The sequence below is a fragment of the Cyphomyrmex costatus genome, unplaced genomic scaffold (assembly GCF_001594065.2).
Source record: "Cyphomyrmex costatus isolate MS0001 unplaced genomic scaffold, Ccosl1.0 scaffold332, whole genome shotgun sequence".
NCBI lineage: Eukaryota > Metazoa > Arthropoda > Insecta > Hymenoptera > Formicidae > Cyphomyrmex > Cyphomyrmex costatus.
Window position 1 is genome coordinate 207346 of NW_017277473.1, and position 14307 is coordinate 221652.

Below are 14307 nucleotides of genomic sequence, written 5' to 3' on the forward strand. Positions count from 1 at the left end.
CTTTAACCTTAGGCTTGCATATCGTATGTGCCACTCAGAAATAACTTTTGCCGCACTTTGTCGCGGTTACGAGACCTTTTAGAGCGCACTTTTCCAGATAATTGTGGTTCCATTTGAGGCTTATTTCTAGTACCGCCGTAAATTGCCGATTGTACACCAAAGGCGCACTCTCAAAAGTTTCGAATAACTCAGTCTTCAGCGTCGTTCATTGGTATTATAGTTTGTAATGAGATAGCTATAGATATGCGTTTGTTATGAGAAAAAGCAACCGGGTACCCATGCTGTACACTTTATTCAAACAAGAAATATTACACTCTAAATTTCTTAGAATAAAATCTTACTCTCCAAGAAAGTAAAAATACAACCACTCTTTGGAAAAATGAATGATAATTTTCTTTTCTAAGCGACTTTTTCAGTGACAATTCAAGCATATAACCTTGTGCTTCAAATTATGTTTGTTATGATAATATTTTATAGTAAAACTTACTATATGAAATTTTTGTTTATACATATATGTGATAACTACATATGTGTATAATATAGTTACATGAATGCATGTCATTTGTGATGCTTGTAATTCAATGTTGAAGCAGCTGTAATTTGCTATAATGGTTAAATAATTATAAATTTATTAATAATTTATTAATAATTGTTTCCAAAAATGACTATATTTAAATTATTAAATAAATTCAATCATTGTTTTTCTCGTAGTGTGTTTTCGTAAAAAAACAAAAATCTCTCTCTCTCTCTCTTTGAATTAAAATTAAAATATTATATCTTAAATCAAGACTAAAGAATTCAACAATTTTCGTTTGTTATTGTTAATAATTATCAACTCACTTATTCTAAACTTATTATATAGATTTTTAAATAAATATAATGGAAACTTCTTGTGAATCAAATTTAATTATATTTTATGTTGAAACAATTAAATATCTTGAAATTCACGCAGAAAAAATACTTTTCCTGAAAGAATTTAAAAATTTTATTAAATATTGAGAACAATTTTACTGAATCATCAAAATAATTACTTAGAAATCTCAAGCATAATGAGATTTTGAATATAAAATATTTTGACATTCTAACAACTAATAGTAACAAGTTGCAACAACTGCAGCGTCCTATACATAATTATTTGGTGGTTCAAGAACATTTATTTTCATCTGTACTAAATTTCTACTTTAGCCAAATTAAATTGTTTTTTCAAGAATCAAAGAATTTAGCAAGAAAAATTAATTTCTCATTTATGATTAAAAATTTTGATAAAATCATAAAATCAAACAATTGTATTACACTCTCTAAAAAAAAAAAACTATCGAATCACGGTTACAGGTGTGGCCGATTCGACGAAATACCATCACAGCTCGAATCACATAACAGGATTCAATCTAGCGGTCTGTTTCACGTTTTACTTGCCAAACGAGATGCTGTACGTCGACGTGACCTCGGCAGAGCTTTGGTTCTACAAGGAACAGGTCGAAAACGACGATGAGCTCAAGCAGACATTCGTGCTATCTGAACTCGATCACTGGGACCAGGGTGGCAGATTCGAAAAGAACACCGTCATGGCAATCTTTGAGACCGATATCAGAGGTGGGTAAATGGCAGATGGAATCTCTCTCTCTCTTTCTCTCTCTCTTGCTCTCTTTTTCTCCTCCCGTATACCCTCCTGCAATCTTTATCCATGTTTGTCAGAAACGAATCCGTACCGCATAATAATAGATATCTTACACTGTGAAATTTTGTTATATTGCACAAATTTTGCAAATCTGTCCTCCGTTGCACATTGCAATTTCATCTTTTACAGAAAATTCGATACGTATGATAAGAGATAATTTTCTCATATCGCAATATCTCGAACGATTTCTAACATCGTTTAATACCTATCAGTATAAGATGTGACTAAAAATCGATTGCTGAACGTTTAAATTAAAATTGTAATAAGAAAATTTACACGTTAGAAAATATCGCGCTTTAAAAATCGTGAAGTGTAAAATTGCTCAAATTATGACAATAAATTAAAAAATTTTTTATTCTACATATAGTAATGGAATGCAATCGAATTAGAACGGAATTTAGATGCATAAAAAAAAATATATATATATATTAGGGACATTAGTGAACAAACTTTTAAGCGGTAGGTAGTGTATGTAATGTTTGCAATAAGTTGTATTTTCTGTAAACCTTCATGAAATTTTATGACTTCTCTGATGCGGCATGCGACACTGCGCATATTAAAAAATCGACATAATTTTTTCAGAAGGTTGGGTAAAGACAGACATGAAATTTATGGTGAAGAAATGGATTAGTCGGCATCGATTGCACCACTCCATCCAAATAGTCTGCACGACCTGTTCGACCGATCACGGTAAAGCGCCTGTGTCCATCGAACAGACTCTGAAGCCGTTCCTAGTAATCCATACGGAGCCGTTGCCGCAACGGAATAGGCCCAAGAGGCACTCGAATTGCCTACCCGAAATGACGGAGTGTTGTCGGGACGAGCTCTACATTAATTTCGGAGATATCGGTTGGAGCGACTGGATCTTACATCCCAGCGGATATCACGCGTATTTCTGCCGAGGGTCCTGCTCCACGGCGGCATCTGTAACCGTCAGCGGTTCCCAATACAACAACGTTATCATGGTGAGCATAATACGACTCTCGCACTCTTATATCATTGATGTTTGTGATACAATAAGTCTATACTTTTTAGTTAAACTTCTAGCATGATTCATCTTTTTCCTTTCACGTTCGAGAGAAAAAGAAAAAAAATTAACTGTGGATAAGAAATTAAACAGAATAGACCTTGGGTCTAACAATCAGACACCAATCACTAATTTGATCTAATTTGAGATAATTAAGAAGGTTTTTTCTTACGAGCAATATTAACGGCACTAGTATTTAATAATATTAATACGTAGCAATTAGCGTTATAATTTATACATTTCAATTTGTACATTTAATTATATTCATACGTGTTAATATTACGTGTTAAAAACTAGTATTATTAAGAAGCTTAATTTAATAATGTTATAAAATTTGTAATATAAATTTAAACATCAATTTTTTTAACTAGATCCTACTTACAAAAATATTTTACCACTTTTACACTTCATATGACTATTTTCAGTTCTTACATCTCAAATTTACACAGCATTTATCATTCACAAATATTTATAACGTATATATTATTAATATTATTATCATTTGGATATATTTACTCGTATATGCAATCTATCTTAACTACTCGATTTTACGGAAAGTTACTGTTTGTAATCCACAAGCGGAGTCATACTTATTGAATCGGATACACTACACGTCTTCAGCACTTAAACTAATCATTAAAAACGGGCTGAAAACAATGAAATATCGTCACTTTTAATTAGGACTCCTAAAACTACAATTTCTCAAAATATGAGAAAATTTGACCGAGAACTAAAATCCATAAGAAACGTATGCGGGGTTCTTTCGGATTAGAATTCAGCGTGAAAAACCACGATAAAAAATCTAGTCATATTTCCGATGATTTTTCCTTGTCGACCAGTATTATCTTATACTTATTATGAATCTAAAAATATCTTCTTTTATTCATTCCATGATATTTTTTTATCTACCTCATTTTTCAATGTCATGCATTTTCTCTCGTTATCGTCAAAGATTATTGTTTTATTCTCATCTTGTATCAATGACCTACATGCTTTACAGTTATTATAGGATTTACAATTGTTATCAGAGTTATAGCTAATTCTTATCATTATACATATATCATCTCATCCTTCATTCGTATTGTTACAGTAGAATTAATGTGCCCGAAAACGACAAGATTATACAATAAAAAAATATTATCTACATCTAAAATATCGCACAGCAATCTTATCTCACTCGTGTCAGTTCGTACGAAGCGTAGATGCGTAACAACCGATTATCATGCTGCTGAAGAAATGTGTCGCCAGCGTGATTTATATTCGTTCTTTCTTTGCCAGTACGGAGAGAACGCTGACGCCACATCTTTCTCTCGCTATTTTGAGAATCGCATATCACTTCAAGCGTTTCTTTGTGGTTTTATTAACAGTCGTAGCATAAAGAGTATTAGTACAATAATAAACATTGGTAATAGTACGTCGAAAATGATGAAAACTTTATCAAATCTCGAAAGCTAATCATTCTTAATAGACTGAGATGTTTAAAAACATCTCGGTCCATTATTATAAGAATGATCTTGTTTCATTCGAAGAATTTATTGATATAACAACTATCGTTATCTTAAATAATTAAAATATCATTAATTAAATAAGAATTATAATTATTATAATATATAATTACTAATAATCGTATATTAATATACACATAAATTAATGTCTATATTAATTATATATTAATAATAATAATTAATATTATTAATATATACAAAAAATTAGAGAAAGAAAAGACTCAAGAGAATAAATTTAACAATGTAAATAATGCCAATATAAATCAACATAAGTTGTTTGAATTAAAAATCTATACGTTTTACCCTCGGTTTGGGTTCTCATCAGTACAAATAAGATGCAAATCAAATCAGAATTTTCAAAAAAAACTATCCAGAACATGGGTTAATAATAAACGACATAAAATGTAACAGTCAAAGTCAGATCTTGAACATCAAATTATTGTGAAATTATTATAATATAGATTATAATTATAAATAATTATAATTTTTTTCTACATGGATTTTTATTCTCAATTAACAAATAAACATTTTAAATATCTTTCAATTCTTCTATATGAAAATTTTCAATTTCTAAATTGAATAATTTCTTATACATGTGTGTACCTTTTAGTATCAATAACAACTAGTTTAAGTGAAATAAAGTAATTTCTTTCCATCTTTCACAGATGCGTATATACATACACGCGTAATTTATACTTTACTTACATAAAAAATATAATCGTGCTGCATAATCGCGTCCTTTATTGCCCACATTAATTGTTAATAAAAGTCAGAAGAGAAGTACTCTTGTTATATCGCGATACATAATGTGAGTAATATAGTTTGCAACTCGTAACGATAATGGGGCGTTAAGACTCCATTATCACGCAACGTAAAACCCTATTAACTTAGGTCTATGCTTTCTGCCATATACGAAGCGTGACGCGAAAAATATTGTTTGTATGTACGAAATGGAAATAATTTTTTTATATTCAGAAGCCTGGAAAATGGCTGAAAAGAACGATACTCACTTTCGTTATCCATTTTCCTCCGTTAAATTTAACCTAACGTTATATGAAACCTCAACTTTACTATTAAAAGATCATCGAACATTATAACTTAAGGTTACTCTATGCACCAATAATACTGTCAGTATAATATTAACAAATGTACTGACAATATTACTGATCGTGTGTGGTTAATATACTATTAATGGATTGATGTAAAATACTGATGATAATCTGGAGTTTAATTCTCGAGATTCAGTATTGTTTTATTCAGATCCATGTCACAATATGTCACGGTGCAATAGATGATGTATGTAAAACTGAAATAAAATATATTGTCGATAATGCTGATCGTGCATGTAAGACCTTGATGGTCTTTGGCGTCCGAAAATAGCAAAAAGAAATATGGGATGATCTTAGAAGAGATAGTTTGATGTCGAAAAGAGTAGCCGGGTCAATTTGGTTTCAAAAAACTCAGGATAGGGATATTCATGGAGAAGGTTGGGAGAGGTTTATTACATCCAGAAATAGACATTACAGGCTGAAGAAAAAGAAGAATTACAATTAAAACTAAGAATAGAAATCCACGTAGAAAAGGATGCTCTATCCTTACATTCTCTCTCGCTTACGCGAAAAGGATTAGGCTACAGTTTACTTCAAAAAATATTTTTTGATTGGTCAATTAGTAAAGTTCTTTTTTCCGATTGGTCATTTAAACGCTTCGAAGCATATGTAGTGTCAAGTGAACGAGTTAACCGCACCCTAAGTGGCGGTAATCACTTCGTGCGAATGTTAGAGAATACGCAACCTAAAAACAGAGAGCATCTTTTTCTACATGAAGTCGGGTGACGTTTAATTACATAAGTTGCAATTAATAACATAGAGGATAATAAATTAAATATTAGATTTGTTTGCGTTACTTGAAATTCTCCAAAATTTTTGCATTTAAATGAGATAAATATATTATTAAAAAATTTATAAGAAATAGACACAACAGAGAAGCTATCAGCATCAGGGCTGTGTCGCTGATAGAACGGAAGTCTATCAATATGGAAGAGACAAGGTCTCATTCGAATCCCATAACGCCTTGATATTTTTCTTATATTGTTGCTTATTCCTTACAATATATTCGAGTTAAAAAGAAAAAACATTTAGTTTTTATTTTGTTTATTAAAGAAATCTCTAAAAACAAAGTGGTATATCGGTGTTTCGGAGATCTTCTATTCTATAATATATTATATTGTATTATATAAAACATTATATACATTTACAAACATATTACATTCAAAAAGAATGAAAACTTATGGGTTTCAATATACTTATTTTATAAGATGGTATATTTTTCATGACAATTCTGAGTCTTGCATTTCTTTAGGACTGTTAAATTTTAATTTTAAGTCATTAAAAATAAAAAGTCGTATTAATGATACTCATTCTATTAATTAAAATTATGATTTTTGCGAATTAATAAACATGAAAACATCGTTTTCTCTTTGCAGAAATTGTTGACTAAGGACGGGGGACAACAAAAAAACAAGATAGTGCCATGCTGCTCGCCGACGCAGCTTGCCCCTCTCCAGCTACTCTACATCGACACGAACAATACAATCACACAGAAAACATTGCCGAACATGGTAGTGGAAGCTTGCGGTTGCATGTGATACCGCTGCCCCGAAGGCAGAAGGGTGAGTAGAACCACCACTGTTGGCGGGGCCGAGAAGACGAGAAGCAACATCTCATACTATTTCGTCCAAGACTTTTGCTCGTGTTTAATCGTCGTGAAACTGAACTTGGTTCCGTTCATCTTGATATGAACATGAAGAAATTGATGAAATCAAAGTAATGATCGCCTCTTCGAGATAGTAGGTGATTAAAGATAAGGACACGCTATTGTCACGTCACGCGAGTTCACTTTCTATCACGTTGCATTATAAATAATTAATCCTTTAATGTGCATGCGCGTATGTGTGTGTGTGTGTGTGTGTGTGTGTGTGTGTGTGTGTATGTGCGTGTGTGTAGTGGTATTTTGTATGTAGTATTTTTAGAACGTATCTAGGAAAGTGGGATCAGATTCAATCCGATGCTCTGTTTTGATCAATTTTTATCTAATCGATATAAAATGAGTAAAATAATTAAATAATAAATAATAAAACTTGTTTTTTTATTTATTTATAAATTTATAAATGAAAAATATAATATAATTTAGTTTGTTATCAACTTAAATAACTACAGTAAAACAAACGCTTAGACTAACGAAACCGTTGGATGACACTTAAAGATGCCTCCCGACGATATGGCCAATGTATAGATGTATGCCAATTTTGCACACATTCGCAAATATTGGCCTACATTCAATATGGATAATTATGTATACCATGTGTGTGTATGATATTTGCTAATGCGATGAACGTTGGCCATATCATCTGAAAGCAACTTAATATCCCAATCCTACAATTAGAGAGTTAATGAAATTATCATCAGTTTGAAGAACACACATCTATACAAATAATTACTGCCTTTTTATAATATTTGATTTGCCAGTTTTATCTGTATTTAGAGTCTGTATTTCATCGATATTACGTGAATCATAATTATTTGTCTTGCTACATCTTAACGAAAATTATTACTGAGAGATTGTGATTAGAGGAAAGATGGCGTAAGACAAATTTCTTAAGCGAAAATGGCTATATTTTTTATTATAATAATAAAAAATTAATAAAATTTAACATAAAAAAACTTTAAAATGTTTATTAGAAGATTATTATGTTTTCATAAAAACTTTACTCAAATGTTGAGTAAATATTTCATTTGAGTTTGAAAACATTTATATTGTTTATGAAATGAAAATTGCAACATGGAATTGTTTAGGAAATGCTTATTATTATGTTTGGTAGATGTTTAGAAAGTATTATGTTGTGTTTTCGGAATATTATAAATACAATATAAGAGGATGATTGGATTATAATTGGATTGAACAATTCAATAATGTTCTAAAGCTCAAATAAAACATCAATTCAACATTTTATACAGACGATTACGTGTCATTGACACATCAATATCTTGCTCACGTACGCCACACATATACGTAGATTTTTGTATCGTAAATATGTTTTAATTACACATCTAAATCTAATTTTAAAAACTCCACGCTGTTTCTTCATGCAAACTACATGCCTGTGGACTACTATTTCTTAAGTAGAGATTGCACAGCTTTTATATAAAACAAATGTTGTTACGACGTGCAACGACGTGAAAGCTCTGAAGCGTCATATTGGACTAAAAAATGGTAAAGAAAAACTCAATTTTGAAATTTTTTATCGTTTTCAGCATAGATTCTACCTCACGGGCACGTATTAAAGTGTATACTTTAATTCTGTAAAAGGATTTTCGAATCTGTGAATGACAAAAAAAATATTTACGATACAAAAATTATACGATTTACTCGGTAATGCAGAAGGCTTTAGGATCCCCTTAAGCTTTTTATAAATTTTCAATAAACACACTACTTTCGCCAGGGCACGCGCAGTATGATATGTAATTTTCACATGTGCGAATTATATTGATAAAAAAGCGGTATCAATATGATATCACTTATTTCAATAAAATGCTCCGCTTGCTTCGAACGATTCAAGTCGCAAAAATTATTTATACCTATTATCTTTTCAATATCAATCGTGGAAAACGGATACAGTTAATAAACTCTATATTCTTTCGATAATACGACAAAATACGAGCTTGCGTGATGCAACAATGGTGTGTTCCTGAAACCTGGAATCTTTAGGTTGATTGCCCAAGCCACGAGATCGACTCAAGCTAACGCTTGCGGTGCCAGGGGAAATTAAGGTGAGCCGAAGCGTGGTGAGAGCTCGTTACGTATTTTAGCGTAAATACCGACACTCTCGCATTTGCCCGCCGTTCGTCTAGGAAACCGATAGCGAGAGACCTTTCGGGCAATTTCGACAATGAACTTTGCCGCGCGTGCTTGCATTGCATCTAACTATGTAAGGGTTGCCTCTACATAATTCGCAAATCGCAAAACATAGTTCGCAAATACTGACACAGAATGACGATCACCGCGTGCAAGATACACTCAAATAAAAACCAACTGTATGCAATGAAAAGACAAACGCAAATCTTCATTCTGCGTCTACAAACTACGTGTTGCGATTTGCGAATTATGTAGAACCACTTTAGAATTTCTAATGCGAATCGATCGAAGATACTCTGGCACCATGTAAAAATCCCTAGATTTTATAGATTTTCTGACTGATTATATCTTTCAGTGATGCGATATGATTTTTATAATATGTTAATTTGTAGTGAAAGTTGTATTATATCTTCTAATCTAATTCTTTATAAAAATACGGAAAAAGAGAAGCGTTTTTGCATATCTGCAAAAAAAATATCCTCAAACTCGGCCTCTCACCTGAGTGGGAGACAACACTTTACTTTCAGTTTCAAATTATCATCTCATTTCGAGAAATCTGTAAATAATACATACTATACATATATCACTAAGATAACATTTATGAATTGATTTATATCAATCAAATTAATTACTTTTAATTTGTTCAATCATTTGACATCAAACATCTACGAGTATAAGAGATGTGTTTAATTATTCAAAAATTTGCCATTACACTTTGCACATCGTAATTTCTGCGTCTATGAAAAATAGAGCGTATAATAAAATTATGTGATAAATACCATACTTCTCTCGAAGATATGGTGTCAATTCAGATAGAGCCGACAATACAACAAACTCGCTAGAAGCCGTACAGTATTTTCTCGCTATCTAATGCACAATCCGAAACTAATATTGTATCGCGATTCAGGCTTGCATTTAGTTTAAGAAAGTGTGATAAGCATGTTCATAGATTTATTTATTGTTAAAATAGGATTAAATTATCTTTTTGTTGACGGTTAGCTCGCGGGCATGACTAAAGCAAACAATATAATGCAATAATGATTATTCTAGAAATACGATTATATAATATGTATAGTATATTATTAAATAGCGCGTTAAGCTCCGACAAGAGTTGACACGTCAAAATAAACGGCGAGTGGTTTAACAAAATAATGTCGAGAACTTTCGGAGTAGTAAAACGTGGGCCTGATATTATTGATGTATTTTCTTCGTATGAAAATCTTATCTCACATTGAAAAATTAATCGATTTTCTTTACATTTAAACTGTAAAAATATATGAAATCGACAAGATGGATTCTTTTTATATACATTTCAATTATTATAAACTCTTCCAAACTGCCTTAATCAATCTTAATTCGGAATAATACAATAACAGATAACTGCTAGAAATATTACAAAATTATCATTTCTTTTAAACTGACGCGATAAAGTTTTTTATTAGATATATATATATATATATAGAGCTCTTAAATTGATATTTTCTCTAAATTAATCCTACTATATATTTAGTAATTATTGGCGCATAATTTTAGTGACATAAAATTTATTACTATATGTATATCGATTGTACTTTATTTTAATTATATACAGTAAACACGCAAAAAGTATTTGTACAAAGGAAATTTTTTAATGTCTTATTTGTAGAAAATAAACATTAATTAGTAATTAATTTATAATAAAATAAGTTTGTTCCATCTTAATATCAACGAAAAAAGCTTCGTGAAAATAATACTGTTCATAATTTTAGAAACTAAATTTCTTGACTGTACGAATGCTGTTTGTGTATCAAAGTAATACATTTTTTTATTTCCGCTTATTTTATTAAACTAATATATTTTAATTGTTACTTTTTAGATAAAATAATTTTGAGAAATATATGCAATAATTTATTTTAGTCTTTGTTAATAAACTGTTAATTAATGTTTACTTCCTGAAAATAAAATTCTTTTAAAAGATATCTCTTCTGTACGAATATCTTTATATGTCAACTGAAGTTTATGGCCGTGTTTCGGTATACTGTCGGTACTGAAAATCTATAATAAACGTAACATACACTATAAATATTTTAGACTATTAAAATTTTAGTATTGGCAGTGTATGTCGGAACATGGCCTATAAGTATTGATACCGAGTTGCAGTTTCCATTAGACACGGTATAGATTTAAAGTTACTATATAAGATGTATACGGATATCTGAATCAAATCACATTCTGGATACTTTAAAATCCATTATTACGTCGAAATAAGTCATATTTTTCGACCACACCCGAAAATGGGAGAATTTATGAGGACGGGAGCAAAAACTATAGACATACTTCCGCACGGCTTCGAGAGTGGATTAGCGCATTTCTTTCTAAAAAAAAATACATTTCACGTTTCTCTCTCCACCTCTTCACGTAACGCTCGATAAACCTTTCTCGAGTAAATCCATCTCGTCGGTTTCTCTCTCGGCGCCATGTAAATATATCATTCGTGTTTTGCTGTACGGTGCCACGTCTCTGCAAATGAATTTCCTGGAGCGCTTCCTTCCTCCGTCCCGGAGACAGACACAGAAACGTCGAGCGATGGCTGCGAGAAGGAGGAAGAGCAGGAGAAAGAGGAAACGTAAAGAGCGGAAGGGAGGTAAAAGGGGATGGAGAGAAGATAGTGAAGTGGAGGAGGACTCTGTGCAAGAGTGAAGAGCTGGGAAAGAGGAAGTGGAAAAGAAAATAACTAGGCAGTGCGAGAGACAATGGGTAGCACCGTACCGCAGGATCGAAACCGACTATGTCCGTTAGCGACATTAAATGCAACAGGGAAATAATAGTTACCGCGACTCTATACGTAAAGCAAAGTGTATATTTTTGGTGACAGCGACGAAATAGTGTAATCTCTACTTATATAAATTTACCTGCTCTCTATTACATGTTAAATTCTTCTCCTTTGTTTTAAAAAAATGTTTAATATTTATAAGTAATCCTGATGAAATAAACATTCAAACATTAATGAAATCAATAATACAATACTTCTTTCGTTACGATGGAAAAAAATTATAAAATGTGTAATATCTATTAAAAAATACATTTTAAAGATAAAGAGACTGCATTTTAACATTTTAATATTAATTAGGCAAATACTGTTGCTAAATAAAACATTGAATATCATATAATCCTACATAATTACTGCATAGGCTAAAGTAATCTACTAGACTTTGGAATTATGGAATAAAAACGCGAAAATGTCTGTAATATTGTACAACACGATGCGAAAGATGGGCTAATATTTTCATACTCTAGCATGAAATACGACGTATGTGTTTTTAAATTTTTAATGACGTTGAATTTCTATCATGTTTCTTAAATAAACCTTTAAATAAACCTAGACTCAATCATTCTTTTTGCTAGTGTACGGTAAAGTTGTAGACAGGAATAAAATACAATTGACAATATAATTTAAATTTATAACATAGAATGCGATATTTGGTAAAACAATAAATATATGTTCAGATGAAACTTCTTTCCTTTATTCTTCATTTGCAGTGTTCGTATTCATGTTTATTTAAGGAAACAAGGAAAGTGCAAAATCTACAGTTTTACAGACTTTGTGCGGAGATAAGGAGAATTGAGTTACTTATTTAGTACACGTGTTAACTCATATCGAGCGAACCTACATATTTCAAATAGATACAATAACGGTAGAAAACTGTGTGTACTTTCTCTTGTTTTAATGCAAATTATGATAAATTTACATAAAGAAAAAGAGTATATCATACAAAGAGATATCTTTTTGTTCAACTAAGAAGTAAAATTTATATTTTGCAAAATTTTTCATATCTTATTTTTGTTTAGAAACATAATATAATATTTTTTTAGTTTCGTTTTATTTAAAAATTATTATTAAAAGTTTTCATTTTAATATTATTATTATTTTAAAAATATACACTTTAATAAATTATGATCTAAAAACTTTATTACAGACTGATGAAAACTTATAAATTAGTAAGACACGCAAGATTCAGAATAATGAGACGCTTGACAAGTCAAAGACAATTTATTTTCCTTTTCTACTCGTGCCTCGAATAACAAAATTCATTCCAGGAAAATCTTCAAATTATAATATTCCCATCGTCATGTTTTCCGCGCATCTTGTTAACGCGTAACAAAGGCGGGAATCATTGTTTCATCATTCTGTACCACGTGGCCTGATCGATATTTGGTCAAGACGAATCCGGTGTTCCACCAGGTTTTACAGCACTACGATATTTATCTGCTCGTCATTGGCAGCCGTAGCCGGTTAACGTGCGTTCCCCGTACGGTAACGAGTTTAATGTTACGTGACAACGTCTCGCCGCGAATTAATTGCGTCTGCGCGAGTGCGAGTGCAGTGGCAATTTCGATCGCTGCTGTTGCTGTTGCTTGCTGCTGCTACACTTCGCCGGCTGTCAATCAATCGCGCGGAATTGCGGTCGGTAGACGTATTTACATATATAGGTGCATGCATACACGCATATGTGCGTGCACACGCATACGCTCATATTATTTTGCTCCAAAGTCCGACGATTGCTTTAATTAAGAAGAGATATTATGGCGGAAAAATGAAAATAATGCACCACCGATAAAATACTGGTATGCGACTGGATTGTATCGCCACGTAACATCGTGTGACCTTTTCGCTCAGCAGCTGTATCTTGAAGTCGGATGTCGACTTTAATTCAAATTTACTCGCGAATAATAATGCTGGAGAAAGATATTCGAATAATGAAAGTTATAAGTATGAACTGCAGAAATAATGTTCTGAATTAAAGAAAGTTTACGTTAAATTTTATAATACACGGTGGTATCAGAAAAATATTTGTTGTGAATTTTTCAAAAATGTTTTAATGATAAAAAAATAAAAAGAATTATTTTTAAGTTTAACTTTCTAAAATAATTAAGAAGATATCCTAAAAGTAGAAATATCCGCATGGCAGCGACATAATACTGCCCAGCTAACAAAACAAGGACGAAATAAAAAAGATGTGATATTATAATGACGATATCATGTAACTTAAAAATAGGACGTAATTATGACGTAATTATTTTATATAACTTAACATAACATTGTGAAAGCATTATTTCCATGAGACTTTGTATAATTTCTTGGTAGTCATTTATTTTTTATTGTTAATACAAATCATAGAACTGATATTTTTTCTGTTATGACT

At 31.3% G+C, this 14307-nt stretch overlaps 1 protein-coding gene across 1 annotated transcript in view; it reads left to right on the top strand.

Moving 5' to 3' along the window:
- daw (activin beta chain dawdle) overlaps positions 1-6857 on the top strand; it is a 14384-nt gene extending 7527 nt beyond the window's left edge. Inside the window, exons 2-4 of the mRNA XM_018542515.1 lie at positions 1333-1593; positions 2261-2643; positions 6696-6857. Of these exons, the coding sequence (XP_018398017.1) occupies positions 1333-1593; positions 2261-2643; positions 6696-6857 (806 nt within the window). The remainder of the gene's footprint in view (positions 1-1332; positions 1594-2260; positions 2644-6695) is intronic.
- Positions 6858-14307: the final 7450 nt, after the last annotated feature.